This window comes from Marmota monax, unplaced genomic scaffold (assembly GCF_021218885.2).
Source record: "Marmota monax isolate L192 unplaced genomic scaffold, Marmota_monax_Labrador192_F-V1.1 WCK01_AAM20220418_F8-fsc00092, whole genome shotgun sequence".
Taxonomy (NCBI): Eukaryota; Metazoa; Chordata; class Mammalia; order Rodentia; family Sciuridae; genus Marmota; species Marmota monax.
In genome coordinates, this window is record NW_026692583.1 from 1,469,994 (window position 1) to 1,493,828 (window position 23,835).

The window sequence follows — 23,835 nt, forward strand, 5'->3', positions numbered from 1 at the left end:
TTTTTGTCTTCTTGAGTGTAAGCTTGACAAAGTTAGGCATTATTTTGTTTCTCTATAATCTTGTTTTGAGTTGGGATCTCTCAGTGTTGCTTTAGGCTTGTCTCAAATTCCTGGGCTCAGGTGATCCTCCTGCCTCAGCCTCCTAAGTAGCCAGGACTACAGGCATATGCCATCATATCCAGCTTTAATCTTACATTTATAGTGCTCTGCTGCCTGGCACATAGTGGGTATTCCAGAAATAATTGTTGAATGAATATTAACATATTAAATGCATTTTGAGTTTTCTGTTTTCACGTTGTGACAGTGGAGTAAGAAATCCTTCCCCCAAGTATTAAGGCTGGGCAACATATTCCAGCTATATGTACAGAATGATCTCTTTTGTGGCTGTGACAGTTTTGTCATTGAGGTGATCTAGAGGCACTGCTATCTTAGTGAGTCCTTAACCTCAGACAGTAGCTTTGCTTGTGATAACTTCATGAAGCTATTCTAGTAGAGTAATACTTTCTGGTCTCTTCATCTCAGGGTATGAAAAATACTATTTTTTAATTTCCATTTGTATGTTTTGAATTTTTTATATTTTAATGCATGGGCATTAATTTCTAGCTGCTATTGAAACATCTATTTTTTCATTTAAAATAATTTATCTTGGTCTTTACTTTGTAGAATGATTTGAGAGAACGCTTTAGTGCAGCCAACAGTGCCTCCAAAATTTTGCAGGAACGAATTGAAGAAATGAGAACAAGCAATAAAGAAAAAGACAATACCATCATTCGACTAAAATCTAGGCTGCAGGATTTAGAAGAAGCATTTGAGAATGCTTACAAACTTTCAGATGATAAAGAAGCAAGACTAAAACAAGAAAACAAAATGTTTCAAGATGTGAGTAACAAAAAATGGTAACTTAATTACATGGTTGGCTAAAAGTGGTTTACTTAAGTCTTGTAGTATACAAGCTATTATTAGGACTTTTTCCAAGTTTATTTTGGTTTGAGGTACCTTGGCTATAGCTGTAGGTTTATACCCTCCTGGGCAGGCAGCTGGGTCTTGTCTTAAAGCAGAAAGTCAGAGCTCTAAAATGCTGGCCTTGCTCCCACACCGTCTGTCTTTAGCAGACCAGCTTTTGAGCTATCATGACGTCTGTCTGGCAGAGTAAAATATTGTGAACCAGATTTAGAACAAGTTGGATTGAATTTTTTCACTTTGATTTAATTTTACTTAAAATTTAGATTTCTTGGTTTAAGGGCATAGCTCAGTGGTAGAGCAGTTGCTTGGTGCACATAAGGCTCAAGGTTTAGTCCCTAGTACTGCAGAAACACACCCTCCCCCGAAATGTGCTGGGTTTCTCTGTTCTCAAGACTAAAAGGCTCAGGGGTCACTCCAGTTAAACTGGGCTAACTGGGCTGCATGAAATAACCACACAAGAGACACAAATACCTTTTTCTTTGGGGTCGCTGTGACGGCTCCTCTGACGTAAGGGTCCGCAGAAAGAGAGAGAGAGCGAGAGCACACACTGACCCCTTTTATTGAGGAGAAGCTATTCAAATGAGGCAAGGGGTCAGGTTTCAGAGGGCTGAGTCTATCTTCATGATGTCCACTGTCAGCAGGTTGACTGACACCTGGGTAGACCACATCCAAGGGCACAGTAAGAGAAGGGGACACACACAAGGCACTTCCATGGAAGATTCTATCCTAAACAGGGCAAGGGGTTATATTACAAAGGAACAAGTGAGCATAGCTTCACCCATGGGGCTGTAGCAAGACACCTACCTTCGGACCCAAGAAGGGTGGGGAAAGCTCTGCCACATTTCTGCCACTGAGCACCTCAGCACCTGGCCGGGGAGTGTAACCCAGTCACGTGTAAGGTTGGTCTCCCACAGAAATGTATTTATTTAACATTGATACTGGATGGTTGTAGGTTGTATCTTTTTCTTGTTTTTCTTAATGTCTTTTTGCAGATTATTATGGTACATAAGTAATCTGATTCCTGATAGGTTTAGATGTGCCTCTTTTTCCTTTTTTTTTAAATTATATTTTTAGTTGTTGATAGACCTTTTTTTTACTTATATGTGGTGCTGAGATTCGAACCCAGTGCCTCATGTGTGCAAGGCAAGCGCTCTATCACTGAGCCACAACCCCACAACTCTTGCATTTGTGATGAGCCAAGGTGAAATTGTTTAGAAGAATATAACGTACCATGTAGATGCAAATAATTCTTAGTACTGTTTATAGCTGGGCGTGGTGGGGCATGCCTGTAATCCTAGCTTCTGAGGGGCAGAAGGTGGTGACTGAGGTAGGAGGCTCAGAAGTTTAAGGCCAACTTAACAAAATGAGGCCCCTCACCTATGTCTTTTTAAAAAAATTACTTAGCTATGTGAAACTTTCAGCACTCTGCTTTTACTCTATTGAACAAGCAGCAAAATATAATGTGTAACAATTCTAAAAAACAACAGTATAGGTCTAGGGTTGTGGCTCAGTGTTAAAGCGCTCCCCTAGCACGTGGGAAGCCCTGGGTTTGATCCTCAGCACCACATAAAAATAAATAAATAAAATAAAGTTATTGTATCCAACTACAATTAAAAAATAAATATTTTTAAAAAATGCAGGGGCTGGGGCTGTAGCTAAGTGGCAGAGCACTTGCCTAGCATGTGTGAGGCACTGGGTTCAATCCCTAGCACCACATAAAAATAAACAAATAAAATAAAGGCATTCTGTCCATCTACAACTTCAAAAAAATTAAAAAAAAAATGCAGAAAAGCTGGGGTTGTAGCTCAATGGTGGAGTGCTTGCCTAGCATGTGTGAAGCACTGGGTTCAATTAGCACCACATAAAAATAAATAAAGTTATTGGAAATACATATATATATATATATATATATATATATATGTATTTTAATTTTAGTTGAAGATAGATAATTGAAGATAGTTGAATAAATAAATAAATATAAATAAATATATATATATTTTTAAAGATTAGTACAGATTCCTTTTTTTTAAAGAAAGAGAGAATTTTTTAATATTTATTTTCTAGTTTTCGGCGGACACAACATCCTTGTTTGTATGTGGTGCTGAGGATTGAACCTGGGCCGCACGCATGCCAGGCGAGCGCACTACTGCTTGAGCCACATCCCCAGCCCCAAGATTAGTATAGATTCTACTTTTGAAAATACTTAAAAGGCCTTAACTAACATCATCATCATCATCATCATTATTGTCATTTATTTTTACTTTTTAAAAAAAATTTTTTGTAGTTGTAGAGGGACAGAATACCTGTATTTTATTTGTTCATAAATGATGTGGTGCTAAGGATGGAACCTAGTGCCTCACACGTGCTAGGCAAGTGCTCTGCCCCTGAGCTACAGCCCCAGCCCTGTTTTACTTTTGAAATTTCAAACTTAAAGAAAACTCACAAGCGTAAATCAGGAATTGTTTCTGTATTGCCTTTACCAGAATCACCAATTCTGTGTAGTCCTCTATCTGCATGACATTGGCATTTTGGGAGGGTGTGGGCTGTTATTTTGTACACTATCCCTTAATTGATGTTGTGATGTTTAATTTTGTGATGCAGTTCTTTGTTTTTCCTTGTAGCTCTTAGGAGAGTATGAGTCCCTTGGAAAAGAACACAGACGAGTAAAGGTAATGGGTGAGGCTGCCTGTCCTGAATTTCATTTGAGGCAAGAGCCCCGTCCTGGGGACTAAGGAGCCTGTCCTCCTCCTCCACTCCTCCCTTCCTCACCCCATACTGTTTGAACCGAACTACTTACTCTCTCTGGGTGGATACCCTTTTTTTCCCCCAAATGTCTGCCCTACTTAACCCACAAGTTTGTTTAATTAATTTAACAGACATTTGCTGACTGGCTCTTGCCTTTGTGATGAGTGGAGGTGAAATTGTTTAGAAGAATATAACTTCCATGTAGATGCAAATAATTTTTAGTACTGTTTACAGCTGGGCGTGGTGGGTTATACCTGTAATCCCAGCTCCTAGGGGGCAGATGGTGGTGCCTGAGGCAGGAGGCTCAGAAGTTGGAGGCCAACTTAGCAAGACCTTGTTGCAAAATAAAATAGAAAGGCCTGGGATATAGCTCAATGGTGGAGTGCCCTCCTAACATGCATGATCCCCAATACCACCAAAAATAAAAAATAAAATAAAAATAAATACATGTATCCACACAGTTTACATTTATAGTTTTAATTTTTCAAAACATGAGTGTTTTTTTGTGGGTATGAGTTTATTCATTTTATCTGAATTCTTAATTAGAGATCTGTTTGGCATCTGCATATAGGAATTCAGTGAAATCTCACAATGTACTGAAGGTAGAGTTGAGGAGTTTCTGTTGCCTGGAATGCAGGGTTGTGAATAAGGTCAGTATGAAGGCCCATGTAGCTCCACAGCCCCTCCATCCTGCCAAGGGCTCTAGGGGTTCAGGGATGACTCACACTATATGTCAAACCTCATCACTGCAGGGATCTGTTTTATCATTCTATTAAGCTCTTAGTTATGTTTGTGGTTAAAATACATCCATTGGGATTGTTTCTAATTTGACAAAGCATAATGAACTTGACTTGGCATACTGAAGTGCTGTTGTAGGCCTGTGATCTGGGCTCTGTCTCCTTCCCCCTTTGTTGTCTGCATTGGTGCACTCTGCCCCTGAGCTACAGCTCTAGCCCTTATTTATTTATTTATGGTGCCAGGGACTGAACCCAGGGACACTTAACCACTGAGCCTCATCCTCAGCCCTTTTTTGTATTTTATTTAGAGACAGGGTCTCACTGATTTGTTGAGGTTGGCTTTGAACTCATGATCCTCCTGTTAGCCTCCTAAGGTCTCATTAAAACTGTAGCGTGTGCAGAGACTGACCTTGGGAATATTTGTATAATTTGTATAATTGGTTTGGTCTTAGGTTTGTCTCATGCATTTTAAAGGATACATCTGAATACTTCAGTTATCTGAATTTTTTCTTTATTTTCACAGGATACATTAAATATAACTGAGAATAAACTTCTTGATGCACATACTCAGATTTCTGATTTGAAAAGGTAAAATACCTCTAATTGTTCCTTTACATGTCTGTATTAAAGAATTTTTGTTTTCTTGAGGATTTTTAAATAGTTTGAAAACTAGCTTTATCCTAGTCTTTCTCCTGACATGGAATACATTTGATCTTAGCCAGAGATTTTTTTTTTAATTGTTGATGGACCTTTATTTTATTCATTTATATTTATGTGGTGCTGAAAATCGAACCCAGTGCTTCACACATGCAAGGCAAGTGCTCTACCACTGAGCCACAACCCCAGCTCCCTTAGCCAGAGATTTTGAAGTGATTAGAACAGTACTGGTGGTGATTGAGCCTCAGGGATGAGCACTACCCCAGACATTGAGTGTTTTCTAGCATTGGTAAGATCTGAGTGATATTTAACCTCTGAAAAGAACTTCAGGAAGCAGTTAGTGATCATGGGTTTTGGGTTTTTTTGGCACTGGAAATTAAACCCAGGTACTCTTACCAATAGGCTGCATCCCAGCCCTTTTAAATTCTGAGACAGGGTCTCACTAAGTTGCTGAGGCTGACCTTGAACTAGTGATCCTCCTGTCTCAGCCTCCTGAGTTGCCGGGATTACAACTATGTGCCACCATGCTGGCTCACTTATTTTTGTGATCCAAAAAGAAAATGAAAGTTTCAACCAAGTTTGTGGTGATCCACTTTCAGAAAGACCCAGTTTAGAGACTATATTAATCTGACTTGCTTAATTAAATAGGAAAAGAATCATAAATAATCCATATTGCAAATGATTAGAAATATCTAAATTGACTTTAGAGCATATTTTACGTTTGTGTTTGGATATAAATAATGTCCCTCATTTAGAAATGTTGCTGCTGTATGAAGGACTCCTCACAGAGGAGGACAGACAGCTGTCTAGAGTTCTTATCTTCCTGACTGCCCTGTGAGCCGTTCATTCAGTGAGAGCTTCCTTATCAGATTGGGATAAGCATCAGCCCTAAGAGCTATTCTTTCTCAAGCCTTCCTTGCATCAGGGTGGGTGAGAATTCAGGTTTAAAGACATATACAAAGTTTAAAAAAACAGAAGGCAAGGATATCCTGGAAATAATAAACTGACCTGAGTATTCTTCTGCTGGTAAACTTGAAATGGACTTTTATTCTGAACAGGGTACAAATGAGACAAACTGCTTATAGGTTGAGAGTTGTTGGGGTATTTTTCCCTTGGCCTTTTTTTTAAAATTCCAGAGTTTTTGGGGGGTTAATGGGTATTGAACCTAGGGGCGCTTAACCACTGAATTACATCTCCAGGCCCCACCCCTTTTTATGTGGTTTTTTTTTTGAGACAAAATCTCACTTATGACCTCGATAAATTGCTGAGGCTAACTTTGAATTTGTAATCCTCCTGTCTTAGCCTCCCGAGTTGCTGGGATTATAGGTGTGTACCATCACATCTGGCTTAGAAAGTTCTTTTCAATAGCTGTTTTCTGTTTCCATGTTTGTGAAACTGTTATCTATTATACTCTGCATGCACAAATACATATTTGTCAAAAACATTAGGATGCAGTTTATTTGATATTTTAATTTATTTTTATTTCATTTATACCCAGCACATTTTTGATTTGTAATCAAAATTATATAAATTTTTTTACTTGCCCTATTAAATCTATTTGTTGTTCCATTTTTATTTAGTTGTAGTATATTAAATGTTCCTTTGAGCATTTTTGTACTTGTTTTTCTCTCTTTTTTTCCTGATTTTGTTCAGCTTTTAAAAGTTTAATGATGGTAATTTACCATGAAAAAGGTTTATGGACAGACAACTCTTTTGTAATCTTTTCCAAGAGGGACTGCTTTGTAAGTAACTGTAGTTGAGCATATTTTCAATTTGTTGAAATGTACTTATTTTATTTTATTGCTTTTGAATTAGGACAATCTCAAAACTTGAAGCTCAAGTGAAGCAAGTAGAGCATGAAAATATGTTAAGTCTTCGTCATAATTCTAAAACTCATGTGAGACCCTCACGTGCCAAGTAAGTTATTTTATTTAATCTTGGTAAAGCTAGAAGTAGGTGCACACTTCTATTAAAATGAGGAGCTCGTTGTCCAAATCATAAGAAAGCCATGGTTGAATATCCTTATAGAACTTGGATGTGTATAAGCTGGGCTCAGTGCCATATTCTTATAATCCCAGTGACTCGGTCCTGTCTCAAAATGAAAAATAAGAAGGGCTAGGAATGTTCTCAGTGGTAAAGTGCTACTTCACCAATCCCCAGTACCAAAGTTGAATCCCTGAACCAAAAAACAAACAAACAAACAAAAAACCTTAGATGTGTATAAAAAGTTAATGATTAGATAATGTCAGTGTTCCTACACATAGGCATTTACTAAAGTAAGGAAAGAGTAGGTTCAAGTTGGGAAAAGGAAATTTGGAATATTTTGTACTTGACTCTTCAACTGTGGGACCTTAGGCAATCACATTTTTTTTTTCCCCTTAAAGTTCAGTTTTATTTTCTGTAAAACTAAGATAACACCTGAAAAGGTCTTTTAGCCCTAAAACTCCAAACATCTTATTCTTGTGTTAATGGCAGAACTTGTAAAGATGAATCTGCATTAGGTTGTATGTATTTTTCTTAGTTGTTTCAGAATTAGCATTGCTATAATCTGAGAGTATTATTTTTTCTATCCCCACCCCAGTGGTACTGGGGATGAACCCAGGACCTCACACAGCCTGGAAGCTACATCTCCAGCCTTCAGCCTTTCAGGTTGCTGGGATTTCAGGCATGTGCTACCATGCTTAGGCTTAGAAGATTTTTGAGTGGTAAAATAATGTCATTTGATTTTTACTTTTTAAATATTTCTGCCATGAGGAAAGGATGGAGAGGAAAAAAGAGTAGAAACGGGCTGGGGATGTGGCTCAAGAGGTAGCACACTTGCCTGGAATGTGCGGGGCACTGGGTTTGATCTTAAGCACCACATAAAAATAAAATAAAGATATTGTGTCTACCTAAAACTAAAAAAAAAAAAAAAAAAGTAGAAACGGGGAGACTAGTTAGGCTACTGCAGCATTAGGAGAGGTGATGTTAACTGGATGGTAACCACAGGCATGAGAGATTCTGGAGATGAAATCCACAGAACATGGTTGTGAATTGGCTGGCAAGGCAAGAAGGGAAGGCTCAGAATAGCTCTTGATTTCTTATTGAACACCTAAAGGTGACACATACAAAACTAGGGAAGGGATCAGAATTTCCATTGTGAATATTTTCGTTTGAGATTCACATAGATTCCAAGCATCAAGTGGGTAATTTTTTTATATATATGTGTGTGTATATATATATATATATATAGTACTAGGGAGTGAATCCAGGGGCACTCAACCACTGAGCCAGATCCCCAGCCCTTTTTTGTATTTTATTTAGCGATAGGGTCTCACTGATTTGCTTAGGACCTCACTAAGTTGCTGAGTCTGGCTTTGAACTTGTGATCCTCCTGCCTCAGTCTCCCAAGCCTCTGGGATTACAGGTGTGTGCCACTACACCCAGTGGTAATTATAAACTTAGGTTTGGAGCTAAAAGTAAGGTCTTAGGCTGGAATTGTGAATATTGAGCCATTTTTTTCTGGGTGGTGCTGCAGCTACAGGATGGATAGGAATTGAGTGTGTTTGGTGAAAAGTGAGCTCAGCAAAAAACCCTGAAGAAACCTGTTTTGATACTGGGTAGAGGAGTTGGCAAAGGAATGAGAAAGAGCTGCTTGAAAACTGGGAAGACTGAAGCAGTTCCTGGTGCCGAGTGCTGCCCAGAGGTTCAGCAGTGTGAGGACTGACAGCATCTATTGGATTTGTAAGGTAGAGGCTGCTAGTGCCTAGATTTGGGAAGGAGTGATAGAAGTCAAACCCATTTGAAGTGTATTAAAAAGTGAATGAAAACAATCTAAATGTCCAACAGCTGGAATATCCATGTGTTGTAATATATTTATAGATGACACTATACCATGTGACAGAGGTTGGCAAACTACAATCTTCAGGCCGAATCCTGAAGAATAGTTTGTACATTTTATTTTTATTTTTTTTAAAGAGAGAGTGGAGAGAGAGAGAGAGAGAGAGAGAGAGAGAGAGAATTTTTTTAATATTTATTTTTTAGCTTTTTGGCGGACACAACATCTTTGTTTGTATGTGGTGCTGAGGCTCGAACCCGGGCCGCACACATGCCAGGCGAGCGCGCTACCCCTTGAGCCACATCCCCAGCCCCTAGTTTGTACATTTTAAATGTTTGGAAAAAATATTTCGTGATATGTGAAAAATTTATGGAATTCAAATGTCAGTGTCTGTAAATAAGTTTTCATTGGAATGTAAGCAAGGTCATTCATTTATTGAGTGTACTTGCTTTTGCACAACTGCACCAAGGTTGAATAGCTATGATGTTTTTCTTTTTGAGGTGCTACAAGTCCAACTGAGGATATACGTGTTCCTAGGCAGGCACTCTACCATTGAGCTATACCCACAGCCTGATGTAGGATGTTTTTGTGTACTTTAGCATGTGTAACAGTTCTGTGTGTATCTTACGGGTTCACACAAATGTAGTAAAAGTATCAAAACATGCTGAGCACACATTTAGTAATAAATGGTGTTTTTTTTTTGCAGGAAGAGAAGAATGAGTTTGTAGGGGGTCCCCAGGGGCTTTAATTGTATCTGTAGTGTCTCTCTATGTAAACGTGTAAAGGGACCAAGTGTAGGTGCACCCCTGCTATTTCAGCTACTAAGGTAAGGCAGGAGAATCTCAAGTTCAAGGCCAGCTTGGACAACTTAGGGAGACCGTGTCTCAAAAATAAAAGAATAGGAACTGGGAATGTAGCTCAAGGTAAAGCGTTTGCCTAGCATGTATGAGATCCTGTGTGCAATCCCTAGAGCTGGAAAAAAAAATCTAAAGGATATATAACAAATAATTAAGATTTCATAATATTGGATGGCCATTGTGTGAGTATTGCCTGCATGTCTATGCATGCTTGCAATATTTTATTATTTTAAGTGAACAGGAACCAATAAAGAATGAGCATTCAAAATATAAAAGAATTTTTACAGCCTAATAGGAAAAAATACAACCTCCTCAGTAAAAAAATGGTAAAAGAATATCAACAAGCAATTTACAGAAAAAGAAACCTAAATGGCTAATAGAAGTGAAGAGATGCACATTGTGATGAATAGGGAGGAAAGTACAAATTGGAACAATAATAGGGTAGGGTCTTTGCTAATGGACTGGCCAGATGTACAACCTGATCATCCCAAAGTCTGGCAGAGATGTGAAGAAATAGGAACTCAAACTAGTGGTTGACTGGATGTCAGTGTAACTCATCTGGAGAGTGATTGACAATAGCCAGGAAGAGTGAAGAGGATGTATACACCCCAAATTCCATATTTCCATTTTTTTTTTTTAATTCTACTTAGTTACACATGACATTAGGTTTTCTGTAGTGGTTGCATTTTGACATATTGTACACAAATGGAGCACAACTTCTCCATCCTTTGGCTCTACATGGTGCAGTGTCACACCAGTAGTGTAATTATACATGCATATAGGGTAATGATGTGTGTCTCATTCTTCTGTCCTTCTCATCCTACAATCCCATTCCTCCCCTTACTCTCCTCTGCACAATCCAAAGTTCTCTCATTCTTCCCTGTCCCCCACCCACTATGGATCACATCTGCTGATCAGAGAAAACATCTTCTTTTTTTGGGGGGGGGATTGGCTTATCTCACTTAGCATGATAGTCTCTAGTTCCATCCATTTACCTACAAATGCCATGATTTCATTCTTCTTTAAGGCTGAGTAATATTTCATTGTGTATATGTACCACATTTTCATTATCCATTCATCTGATGAAAGGCATCTAGATTGGTTCCATAGTTTGGCTATTGTGAATTGAGCTGCTATAAACATCGATGTGGCTGTGTCACTGTAGTATGCTGATTTTAAGTCCTTTGGGTATAAATCACGGAGTGGGTGGTTCCGTTTCAAGTTTTCTGGGGAATCTCTATACTTCTTTCCATAGTGGTTGCGTCAATTTGCAGCCCTACCAGCAATGTATGAGTGTACTTTTTTGCTCACATTTTTGCCAACATTTATTGTTGCCTGTATTCTTGATGATTGCCATTCTGATTGGAGTGAGAAAAAATCTTAGAGTAGTTTTCATTTGCATTTCTTTGATTGCTAGAGATGATGAATATTTTTTCATATGTTTGTTGATCGATTGTATTTTTTCTGTGAAGTGCCTGTTCAATTCCTTAGCCCATTTATTGATTGGGTTATTTTGATTCTTGATTTTACTTCTTGCGCTTTAGGAGTCTTGTTAAGAAAGTCAGGTTTCAAGCCAACATGATGAAGATTTGGGCCTACTATTTTTTTCTATTATGCACGGGGTCTCTGTTCTAGTGCCTAAGTCTTTGATCCACTTTGAGTTGATTTTTTTGCAGGGTGAAAGAGAGAAGTTTAATTTCATTTTGCTACATATGGATTTCCAGCACCATCTGTTGAATAGGGTATCTTTCCTCCAAAGAATGTTTCTGGTGCCTTTGTCTAGTATGAGATAACCATAATTGTGTGGGTTTATCTCTTTGTCTTCTATTCTGTACCATTGGTCTACATGTCTATTTTGGTGCCAATACCATGCCGTTTTTGTTACTGTTGCTCTTTAGTATAGTTTAAGTTCTTATATTGTGATGCCTCCTGCTTCATTCTTCTTGCTAAGGATTTCTTTGGCTATTCTGGGTCTCTTATTTTTCCAAATGAATTTCATGATTACTTTTTTCTAGTTCTATGAAGAATGTCATTAAGATTTTAATAGGAATTGCATTAAATCTGTATAACAGTAGTATGGCCATTTTGACTATATTAATTCTGCCTATCCAAGAGCATGGGAGATCTTTCCATCTTCAAAGGTCTTCTTAAATTTCTTTAGTGTTCTGTAGTTTTTATTGTAGAGGTCTTTCACCTCTTTTTTTTTTTTTTTAGATTTATTCCCAGGTATTTTATTTTTTTTTTCACAGTTATTGTGAATGGGATATTTATTGATTCTTGATTGTAGGAGTCTTGTTAGGGAAGTCAGGTCCTAAGCTGACATGATGAAGATTTGGGCCTACTTTTTCTTCTATTATGTACAGAGTCTCTGTTCTAATTTCTCTTGCAGTAGATTCATCACTTATGTATAGAAATGCAGCACATTTCCATTCTTTTTTTAAAAATATTTTTATTAGTTGTTGATGTATCTTTATTTTACCTATTTATTTATGTGTGGTGCTGAGGATCAAACCCAGTGCTTCACACATGCTAAGCAGGCAGTCTACCACTGAGCCACAATCCCATCCCAGCACATTTCCGTTCTTAATTATTTACCTTAGATCAGTTTTTACATGTGTTAATTGTAGCATTGTTGAATGGTGATATATTAGAAACTAAACTGTCATAGCCAGGAAAGAGGATAAATAGCTTGCATTCATACTGTAGATAAGTGAGTAAAATGATAAAGCTATATATATAAACATGGATAAATCACAAACATAATGGTGAGTAGAAAGAGCAGTGTTAAAAGAATGTATACATTATGCCCTTATTTAAATGCAGCTATATATATAAAATCTTATGTCTTACAATGAAAAACAAATATGGCAAGATCTTAGCATCTGTTGAAACTGAGAGTGGGTAGGTGGCTGCTTGTTGTGTAGTATTCTTTGTAATTTTCTAAGAATGTTTGAGTATTTCTTAATTTAAACATAGGAGGATCCAGGCTTGTTGGCACATGCCTATTATTCCAGTGACTCAGGAGCCTGAGGCAGAAGAATACTAAGGTCTAGACCAGCCTGGGCAACTTATGAGAACCTGACTCAAAATAAACAACAATAAAGAGGTTGGGATGTAGCTCAGGGCAGACTCGAGTGACTCGGTGGCAGTGCTTGCTGGCATGCTGAAGACCCTGGGTTAGGCTCCCGGCACTGACTGAGTATTGACAGGGAAACAGGTAAGAGGTAACTCCTGTTGCTGTGAAAGGGCAGAGAGGAAGAGTGAGAGGGCGCTCTTGTCTCAGGGTTTGTTTTCTCCTTGAAGTTGGGCCTGAGGTTCAGGAGGCTGAAGGTTAGGAGTTTTGAGGTAGGTGGAGACAAGAACGGTGTACAGTCACCTTGGAGGCCTAGAGCTCACTGATGACAGAAAGGCATGTGGCCAGCATGTGCCAGTGGTCCAGCTGAGATGGCGATAGTGCATCTGCACAGTGGTGACTTCCAGCAGCACTCAGCTGTGGAGGTGTGGATTGAAAATGAGCTCACCTTCACTTAGAAGGGTGGATTTGCTGCCAGTCAGATGGTGTGATGGAAGGTGCAAGGGGCAGGAAGTCAAGGCCCTGAGTAATCATGTGGACTCTAGAGCAGACACAGAGGAGCTGGGAGGAATGGCGAATAGGAAGGAGTCTAGGGCTGGGGGCCAGTGCTGCAGTGATGCCCAGGTTAGGAGTCTGGAGTGTTGGTATTTTCTGGGGGGTGTGGTCTCTGGTGACGACAGAGTCCAGTGATGTCCTCCAAAGTGCATGACTAAGTAGAGGGTCAAACCACTGAACAAGAGTCAAGGACAGCTCCTGAAGTCACCTAGTGTGAGGGCAGCAGTAGGTATGGAGCAGATGGGACAGGTTCAAAGTCTAACAAAGGGCTTGGGGTTAACATATAATGGTGTGAACCTCAGACAAGCAGGTTTTTCATGATAACACAAGAGACAGTTATAATCTAGAACATGTGTGCTGCTCAGTACAGTTGTGCTGATGGCTACATGTGACTATTGAAATTGATTAAATTAACTTTTCTTGGGGGCAGGGGGCGGGAGGTTGTTGGGGGTTGCATCCAAGGGCACTTTGCCACAGGTACATTCCCAACCCTTTTATTTTGAGACAGGGTCTAGCTAAGTTGGTGAGGCTGGCCTTGAACTGGAGATCCTTCTTCCTCACTCTCCCAGGTCGCTGGAATTGAGGTCATGTTGTATCACTGTGCCCAGCTAAAGTTAACATTTTAAATTAGCTCCTTGGTCTCACTGGCTACTCTTCAGGTGCTCAGTAGCAGCATGTGATTTGTGGCTGCTGTACTGGATGGTGCAAAAGAGAACATTTCTGGTTTCGTAGAAAATTCAATTGAACAACATTGGTCTGAAGGAACAGGGACACTCTGCTTTATCTCCTTACCTTGATTGCTGCAGAGATATAGAGGCTGTGGGGTGTGCTAGGTGGCAGCCAAGGGCGGTTGAGAGCTCTGAGTACCTGAATCTTAACTGCAATTCAGGAATATACAAGAGTAACAGAAACCCAAATCTTAAAATCATAGAATAGAATTCATGTATCTAAAATAGATTATTACATGTGGTTTTTAAGTCATTGTACAAATATGTGAATACAGCCTGAAAGCAGATCGACATGTGTGCAGTCTAAGTTGAAGTGTGGTCTAAAGCCAAGTGCAAACCTCTCAGCATTTCTTGTTCTGATAGCACGCTGGCAACCTCAGATGTCAGCAGGCGGAAGTGGCTGATACCAGGCGCAGAGTATTCCATCTTCACTGGCCAGCCTCTGGACATCCAGGACAGGAAGGTGGATAATCAGCTGGAGGGAACCTATGTTCCTGGGTAAAATAACTGCCACAAGGCCCATTTACAAATGTTATGTTTTCTTAGAGACTTGGTTGCCTTTACATGTTCAGAAAGCTATAAAGAGCCATCTCTCCCCTACCCTCATCCCTTTTGCAGTGGTAGGGATGGAATACAGGGCCTTGAGCATGCTGGGCAAGAGCTCCACCACTGAGCTACATCCCTAGCCCAAGAGCCAACTCTTTGGTTCTTTAATGTCTTAATTTCAATGACCTAGTTTTTAATCTTACTTTGCCAGGCTAATTTTTCTTCCTTGGCTCTGCAGTGATTCCCTGCCTGTGCTCAGGGACACAGCGTGGGCTTGCAGGTTCTGTCAAGAGATCCAGAGATCAAGCCCCCATGAATAAGCTCAGCCCTGTCCCTCAGGGTGCTAGACAAATGTATTTCTGCATGTGCAGGATGTTAAAGGATCGGGAAGCAATATATGCACGATCAGTTTTAAGCATTTTCATTATAAAGCATGAAACCTCATGGCTGAGGTTGTAGCTCAGTGGAACAGCACTTGCCTAGCCCACATGAGGCACTGGGTTTTATCCTCAGCACCACATAAAGATAAATAAATACAGGAATTGTGTCCATTTACAACTAAAAAATATTCTTAAAAAGCGTATGTACTCATTGTGCAGTATAATTGTCTGCTCTCTGTTAATCCCTTAACGACCCAGAACTGTGTGTAGACCTCGCTTGATCTACTCCAAGAATTTAGAACGTTTATTTCTCTAGTTCTGGGGGCTGCAAGGCAAGATCAGAGAGCTGCATATCAGAGGCTTGGAGAGGGCCTTCTTCCCATGGGCGTCTGCATATAGCCTGCCCTTGGTGTTGGCCAGGGAGAGCGCTGTCATGTTTCCTTCTCTTTTTTAAATGAGGGTATTAATCCCATCATGAAGGTACCACTCTTGTGACTTCATCTAGGCCTAATTGCCTCCCCCAAAGCTTCACTCCTAAGTACCATCACTTAAGATTAGAATTTCAACTTGTACATTTGGGGGTGAGGCAGATACATACAGGTATTCAGTCCATAGCACTTATAATTACAATTATTATTTAAGGTATTATTCTCCTCCTGAAAAGGATTCTTCTCCTGGAAGTTCACCAACAAGCTTCTTGATTAAAAAACAAAGAGAGACTTCAGACACACCGATCATGAAAGCATTAAAAGAACTTGATGAAGAAAAGATACTTAAAAATTGGGGGACACAGACAGAGAAAGAGGATACCTCAAGTAGTAAGTGTTTAGTTTATTCCTTGTTTAACAGACAGATTGATTTAAGTATTGTCCCTTTTCCCTCATTATATTACCTTCTTTAAAATTAAATTCTTGAATTAATACTGTGAAGTATTACTCAACTTATGAAACTGCTGCTTCAGCCCCACTTCATAGATAATTGAATCTCCTATTTAATAATTTATCACAGTCCTGGCATAACATGTGTTTTTTATATAAAGCAAATTGCATATTATGTTTTGATTATTAAAAAGGCTTATGTTGCATTCTTTTTTTTTTGGGGGGGGTAGTATAAGGGATGGAACTCAGGGTCTCATGCATGCTAGGAAGGTGATTTCCCACTGAGCTATACCCAGCCCTAATGTGGCATTCTTAAGGATGCTTGAAAAATGTCTACATACCTTTGTCTTGCATGCATGCACTAGAAAATTTTGTCAGACATTTAGTATTTTCAAAGTGAGGTGTAATGTTTCTTATTATTTCTTCCCTTTCTTAGTTATTGAGCATCTGTAGGAAGGATGAGAAGGATCTCTAATGCTGTACGTTTTCACAGTTCCAGGTGCTTCTCTAGCTACCTGGGCCCGTGTGCTGAGGCCCGCCGCATGCCTTGCGTCTTTGGTGTTGCATCCCACAGCAGTGTCTCCTAGTAAATAAATTAGTAACCTACTTCCTAAAATAAACTCCTGAAAATTCATCTTGAATGCCAGTTGTAAACAGGAAGCCAGAATGAATTCAGTATTAACTCCCATGTTTTTCTTCATCAGTCCTTTTCTATCATAATGTGGTGCATTTACTAATAACTGTCACAGCTGTAATGGTGAGAAGAGGCGCTGTGAGCAGAGCATGTACTCAGTGAAGGCCTTGTGCAGGGTGACATCTGTGATAAAGGCAAGTAACTGAAAACAGGTTTGATCTGATTTTTTTTTCCCCCTCACATTTGTCTGCTACAGAATTAGTGAATTCTCGGCAAACTGAATCTTCAGTCAATGCAAATCCTTCCCCAGAGAAATGTGCTCAGCAGAGACAAAAGAGACAGAATTCTGCTTCACAGAGATCATCATCTTTACCACCTTCAAATCGTAAATCCAGTACTCCAAGTAAGGATTAGACATGTGTGTCTCTTGGGCTGGAGAGAGTGATGTCTGAGCTATGTGTGCTATTTCCTAATGGTAGAGTGCCCTGGGCACATGATATCTAAACACAATAATTTTTAATAAGTAAAATTGTCTGGTTGCACAGATACTGCCAGCATCATTTAAGGAATCTCAAGTTTATTTAGTTAGTTAGAGAGGAGAGGAGGGGAGGGGACCTGGGGGGTAGGAATGATAATAGAATGAATTAGACATTATCATCCTATGTGCATATATGATTACATGACCTGTGCAACTCCACATCATGTACAGCCAGATGAATGAGAAGTTAATACTCCACTTATATATGATGTGTCAAAATGCATTCTATTGTCATGTATAACTAATTTGAATTTTAAAAATGAGCTTTCACAAAAAAAGAAATCTCTTAAAGTTTATTTATTTTTTATTTTTTTTAAATATATTTTTAGTTGTAGTTGGACATAATACCTTTATTTTATTTATTTATTTTTATGTGGTGCTGAGGATCAAACCCAGGGCCTCGGATGTGCTAGACGAAAGCTCTACCACTGAGCCACAACCCCAGCCCCTCTTAAAGTTTAAGTGAGATATTTTTGTATGTCCAGTAAATTGTTTGCAACGGATACCACTTCAAAGATTTTGATGTAGTAGACAGTTATTAAAAATTCATTCCAACAAATCAGTTCATGCTAGTCTAAAAACAGAAAGTGCTCTGATATATTTGACTTCAGTTACTTGGGATCAGTCACCTCATCTTGGCCATTTACAGGTTTGTTTTAAAATTGAAGCATTGGATTTCTGTGCTCAGTTCCTCCCTCACGACAGCTGAGGACTTGTCCTCACAGTGCCATGCGGGTGTTGTGGGGGTGTTTGCTCTGCATTGCTTTCCCATCTTAGTTTAGTCCACCTGGAAAACCCTGGACAACCAGCTTGGAACCAGAGCACTAATGTTGTACTCTGCTTTACTCAAACATCAACAGGGGTTCCCTCTAGATGTCAGGGTTATGGGTTATTTATTTTTATTTTTTGTATTCTTGTTTATCTCTCAGGAAGTTTTACAATGAAATTGTATTCTTTTTAAAATTAGGAAAAAGTCATCTGCTGAAAAACTTTGTTCTGCTAACATAATGCATGTTAAAGGAAAAGAATATTTTCTCTGTTTTCTTTTTTAGCAAAAAGAGAGATTATGTTAACACCAGTGACTGTGGCTTATAGTCCAAAGCGATCCCCTAAAGAAAATTTATCTCCGGGATTTAGTCATCTACTTAGCAAAAACGAAAGCAATCCAATTAGGTAAGTTCTTCAAAACTGGAATAGAACATACATTACTGATTTTTAAAATGTCAACTTATGCCTCTGGCTATCAGTAATTTTTCAGTTACCAGTGGGAGTTCTGTGGGTTTAAATAATTTACATCAAAGTCATAGTAAAAATAAAGCACTACAGTGTGAGGAAACAGTTCTTAACCATGTAAACTTGCTTCTGCTAGACTTTTTAGTACCACCTCAGCATCCCATGCAGCTTTTGGATGTAGGACAAGTTTTTTTTTTTTCTTTCTGAAAAGGTTTTATGACACAGGGAAACTTTTGAACCATTTGAGTTAGAACATGGGCTGCACAAGGATGGCCTTGGCACCAGATACAAGTTCACCTGCTCTTGAGCAACTGTCCTTTTTTTTTTTTTTTTTTTTTTTTAATATTTATTTTTTAGTTCTTGGCGGACAGGACATCTTTGTATGTGGTGCTGAGGATCGAACCCGGGCCGCACGCATGCCAGGCGAGCGCACTACCGCTTGAGCCACATCCCCAGCCCATAACTGTCCTTTCCATGATAGGGGCAGACCTTGGGGAGGGGAGGACCTTGCCTTCTGGTCCATAAGGTCTCGGGAGGTCACTTAAGCACACTGAACCTGTTTTTTCTTCTTAATAAGTGGTAATAACGATACCAACCCTGCTTATTTAACACTGTTATAAAATGAGATGACATAGCTGGGTACAGTGGCACATGCCTTTGATCCCAGTGACTCAGGAAACTGAGGCAGGAGGATCTCAAGTTCAAGGCCAGCTGCAGCAACTTAATAAGGCCCTAAGCAACTTAGTGAGACCCTGTCTCAAAAAGTGTTGGGGATGTGGGCTCAGTGGTAAAGTGCTCCTGGGTTTAATCCTCATTACCGGTGGGGTTGGGGATGAAATTAGATAATGTTTGGGTAAGTGCTTTAAGTCTCTAATAAGTAAATATATATACATACATATATATTTTTTTTGGGGGGGGGGGAGGGAGGGAGTCCTGGGGATTGAACCCAGAGGTACATAACCACTGGCCCACATCCCCAGCCCTTTTTTATATTTTATTTAGAGACAGAGTCTCGTTAAGTTGCTGAGTTTGGCTTTGAATTCATGATCCTCCTGCCTAAGCCTCCAGAGATGCTGAGATTATAGGCATGTGTCACTATGCCCAGCTCTAGTAAGTAAACATAATTTGTGTTAAAAAATAATCATTTGAAACAGGAATGATGGTACATGCCCATGGTCCCAGCTACTCAGGAGGCTGAGGCAGGAGGATCATAAGTTCTAGTCCAACCTCAGCAACTCAGAAAGACTCTGTCTCAAAATAAAAAAAATAAAAAGGGCTACGGATGTAGCTCAGTGGTAGAGCACCCCTGGGTTCAATCCCCAGGACCAAAAACGAAAATAAATATTTGATTTCAGTTTTAGAAGATCACGTGACCAGCTTTTTTTTAAAGAAGAAACTATATAAATATGTGACTTAACTGGATGCCAGCTCATCTTTCTAGTGGAGATAGGGAAAATAAGTTAACATTTTTTTCTCACAAGTAACTTGCTTCATTCAATAGATTTGATATGCTTTTGGATGATTTAGATACTGTTCCTGTGTCCACATTACAACGAAATAATCCAAGAAAACAGCTCCAGTTTGTTCCTCTAGACGACTCAAAAGGTATCTTTTCCCACAAAATTATTACCTATGGGGGTAGTCATTTTTTCCAAGAGTCCAGTATCTTTTCAAGTTCTAAATATTGTCTCGTGATATCCTATGCTCAAATATTTTCTACTCCAGGGTCTCTAAAAGCAAGCATTCGTGATGCTTCATATTTTATGTCAGTGCTGTTATTCTCATTGGAAAGTTGGGACACTGAGATATGGGGATGTTAATGTTTAATTACCAGGGCTGTACTTTCCAGTTATTCTCTTTACTTTTAAACTCTATAATTTATAAGCAACTTAGGCTTTGGATAATTTCTTTTTTCTCATTGTATTTGAGTTTGGAAAAAGATAATATATATGATGAAATCACTCGTGTAGGCCCTCAGGATGTTAACTGTTCAGGGTTGGTTTATGTCCACTAGAATGTGATGAGTTTTGTTTAGTTTTTAAACTTTTTTTGTTTTTGTTGCTTTGAGTTTACTTGAAGTCCAGTTACATTTATGTAGCATTTGCTTAAGGGAAATTCCCTTCACTTAGGGAAGCTTGAGGGTTGACAAACTAAGAGTAAGGCTTGTAGAGTTCCTTTGAGAAGAAGCACTGCTCGCTTTTGGGAAAATTGATAAGAAATTTCTTTGTTTTCTGACAGAAAAAATATATTTAGAAAATGCCACTGACAACCATGGTAATCATAACTCTTGCTCTGAATCCTTGCCAAATGGAATGAAGAAAGCATCTGTGAGATCGGCCTGGGAGAAGAATAAGTCAGTTAGCTATGAACAGTGTAAGCCTGTTTCAGTAACACCACAGGGTAATGATTTTGAGTATACGGCAAAAATTAGGACCCTAGCTGAAACGGAACGATTTTTTGATGAACTTACAAAAGAAAAGGACCAGGTAAAATTAACAAAAATATTTAAAAAAAAATATTTCTCTGAACTAAGTGCTTATGTCTAAGAACTAGTTAGAAGGGAATTATTGAGTCAGCCCCTACCCAGGGAATTACCCCAGTATTGAAGATCATATACTAGAAATATAATTGACGACAGAGGAAACTCACATTAAGCCTCAGTGAACAAGAAGAAAATATAAGGCTGAAGTCTTTTCCTTCCATTCTATGTCATAAACCTCTCCAGTAATTAGAATAATTTTGTTTTTATTTAAATTTTTTGTGTTAACAGATTGAGGCAGCACTAAACCGAATGCCTTCTCCTGGAGGAAGAATCACTCTGCAGACAAGATTAAATCAGGTGGGATGTCTGGCTGGACTCTGCGTTAGAGGCTTAGTGCTAGTTGGTGCTCCACTTATCCAGGGCAGTAAACTCAGGGCACACTGAAGCAGTATGACACTTCTTGGTGGTTATAGTCATTTTATAACTAACTGTGTGCGGGCTTTACATGCTAGCTTTTAGGAGTGAAAACTGATTTTACCTTTAGGCTTAAGGAAAATGGTGTTCATGTTATTATAACTTGGGAACAAATGGCAGTGTTTTATGTTTTTTTTACTTTTTTTTTTTTTCCGGTGTTGAAGATGGAACCTAGGGCCTCTTCCATGCTAGGCAAGTGCCCTACCCCTGAGCTACCTTCCCCAGTCCAGTGAGCACCTTTGAACAGATTTCACATTGTTAAGCTCATGCCCTATGTTAAGTCTCATTTTCTGTTTGCCATCCCATCTCTGCCCATATCTGACATTTTTTTTTTTTTTTGAAGCCCTTCCTGTGTGGTAAGCTTGGGAAAAGCTGCATTTTTGCAGTTGGAATGACCTTAGAGGTTAAAAAGGGCAAAGAGCTAGAGAAAGAGCTGTGATTCCATTACCAGGCAGGAGGTGGTGCAGGCATTGTGGCTTCTGTACATCTTTTCAAAGAGAATTATGAAATGATGAGACATTTTAAAAAATCTGCTTTTAGTAATGTTGTATACATGACAGCAAGTATATATCTCTTATTGCTTTCCAGTGCCTTAACTTCAGTTAAAGTTCATTTTCAGTCTGATCTATGATACCAGAAAGAACCAAAGAAAATAGGACTTTTTCTAAGGCTTGTACTCTACCTTCCATTTTTTTCTTTCATTTTTTTAATGTTCTGAAATTTTTTATTGAATAATTTATAAGAATCAATATAGGAAACTCTCAAAATAGTTTAGTAGGAATGCAGAAGGAAAACTGGATACTCTTACTATAAACCAGTCTGAAATACTTAATTGATTTTTATATAATGAACATTGTAAGTTATTTCTGGCTCTTAAAATAATATTTAAAGGGCATTAGTTTTTGTACATGCATGTCGGTGCTGCTTCAATCCACTAAAAACAAATGATAGCAAAAAAAGGGTCTGAAGATGTTCATATGATTCATAAGTGAAAAAAGAGATGAGAAATGTTCAGCTTCACAAATGAGTAAGAATGGTACACATTTAAAAAAGACGTCAACTTTTTATTAGCAGGAATTTTTTGGGCGGTGGTACCAGGGATTTAACTCGGGAGCACTCAACCACTGAGCTACATCTCCAGCTCTATTTTGTATTTTATTTAGAGACAGGGTCTCACTGAGTTACTTAATGCCTTCCTTTTGCTGAGGCTGGCTTTGAACTTGTGATCCTCCTGCCTCAATCCCCCGAGCTGCTGGGATTATAGACATGCACCACTGTGCTTGGTTTATTAGCAGGAATTCTTAGAAAATGAATTCTTAGATGTAGAAAAGCTTATTTCCATACACAGCAGGTAGAAGTAGAAATTGTCTCAAACCTTCTGGAGTACAATTTGACATATATCCAAACCCTCAGAATTTTACATTTCTTCAAACCTAACACTTTTTTACTTCTGGGGATGATTCCTAAGGCAGTATTTACAGATACTGCAAAGAGAGATGTTTAAGAAATATATTGTTCCAGGCGTGGTGGTGCGTGCCTATGAATCCCAGTGACTCAGGAGGCTGAAGCAGGAGGATTACAAGTTCAGAGCCAGCCTCAGCAACTTATCTCGAGGCCCTGTCTCAAAATAAATATAAAAAGGGTTGGGATTTGGCTCAGTGGTAGAATGCACTTGGGTTCAATCCATGGTACCCAAAAAAAGAAGAAGAAATGTATTGCAATCTTATTTATGGGATTAAAAATTCTGAGCAACCTAAATTTCTATTAAAACTTTAAAAAAAATTCCTGGTTTTATATATTATCAGTGATGGAATAGTGTTTATTAATTTAAAAGGGTATTGTAGAAATATATTTGAAAACATGGCAAGAAAGTTCAAATGAAAAATATTTTGAAATATTAATTTGATTTAAGTTTGATTCTGTTTTTATTTTTTTTTAAAGTGTGCCTATATACAGAAAATGTATTTTACATGTTTAAATTAAACAATATTTAAATCAGGTTTTGTTTTTTGTTTTTGGTATTAGGAATTGAACCCAGAATGCTTTACCACTGACTATTTCCCCAGCCCAATTTATTTATTTATTTTTATTTTTATTTTTTTGGTACTGAGGACTGAACCCAGGGCTCTTATCACTCTGGCTTTGAACTTGCGATCCTCCCGAGCTGCTGGGATTACAGGCATGTGCTACCTCACGCTGCTGTTTTTTTCCTTTTTAACTTAGAAATTTTTGTCTAAAGAAAGCTATTTGATTTTGTATAAGTGGGATACAGCACTGATCTCATATGCCCTGCTCTTGTACTGTTCTCATTTTGTCACAAAGCAGTATCCCTTTCTGGTTGGCTCTCCTGCTATTTCTGTAATTTCCATGTACTGAATGTGCCAGACATGTTGAGACTATTATAAAGGGCAGCAGTTATTTTAAAGGGTTGAGAAGCCTATTCATATTGTTTAGTTTAAAATAAATCAATAAGACGATTTGTGTTGAAAGCAAAATAATCCGCAATCTTAATGTTTATATTAGCTCTTTTGCTATAAG

At 38.6% G+C, this 23,835-nt stretch overlaps 1 protein-coding gene across 14 annotated transcripts in view; it reads left to right on the plus strand.

The window, feature by feature from the left end:
* The window catches only part of Mphosph9 (M-phase phosphoprotein 9), a 57,703-nt gene that overhangs the window by 28,308 nt on the left and 5,560 nt on the right, over nucleotides 1–23,835 (plus strand). For 10 of the 14 annotated variants that reach the window (XM_058579816.1, XM_058579807.1, XM_046446049.2 and 7 more), the window contains 11 exons: nucleotides 664–879; nucleotides 3,585–3,632; nucleotides 4,969–5,033; nucleotides 6,918–7,019; nucleotides 14,496–14,630; nucleotides 15,701–15,876; nucleotides 16,827–16,973; nucleotides 18,161–18,281; nucleotides 19,843–19,946; nucleotides 20,580–20,827; nucleotides 21,112–21,180. In XM_058579816.1, the coding sequence (XP_058435799.1) occupies nucleotides 664–879; nucleotides 3,585–3,632; nucleotides 4,969–5,033; nucleotides 6,918–7,019; nucleotides 14,496–14,630; nucleotides 15,701–15,876; nucleotides 16,827–16,973; nucleotides 18,161–18,281; nucleotides 19,843–19,946; nucleotides 20,580–20,827; nucleotides 21,112–21,180 (1,431 nt within the window). Of the gene's footprint in view, nucleotides 1–663; nucleotides 880–3,584; nucleotides 3,633–4,968; nucleotides 5,034–6,917; nucleotides 7,020–14,495; nucleotides 14,631–15,700; nucleotides 15,877–16,826; nucleotides 16,974–18,160; nucleotides 18,282–19,842; nucleotides 19,947–20,579; nucleotides 20,828–21,111; nucleotides 21,181–23,408; nucleotides 23,481–23,835 lie in introns of those variants that run through there. The other 4 variants (XR_009226909.1, XR_009226910.1, XM_058579809.1 and 1 more) reach the window with 4 other exon arrangements.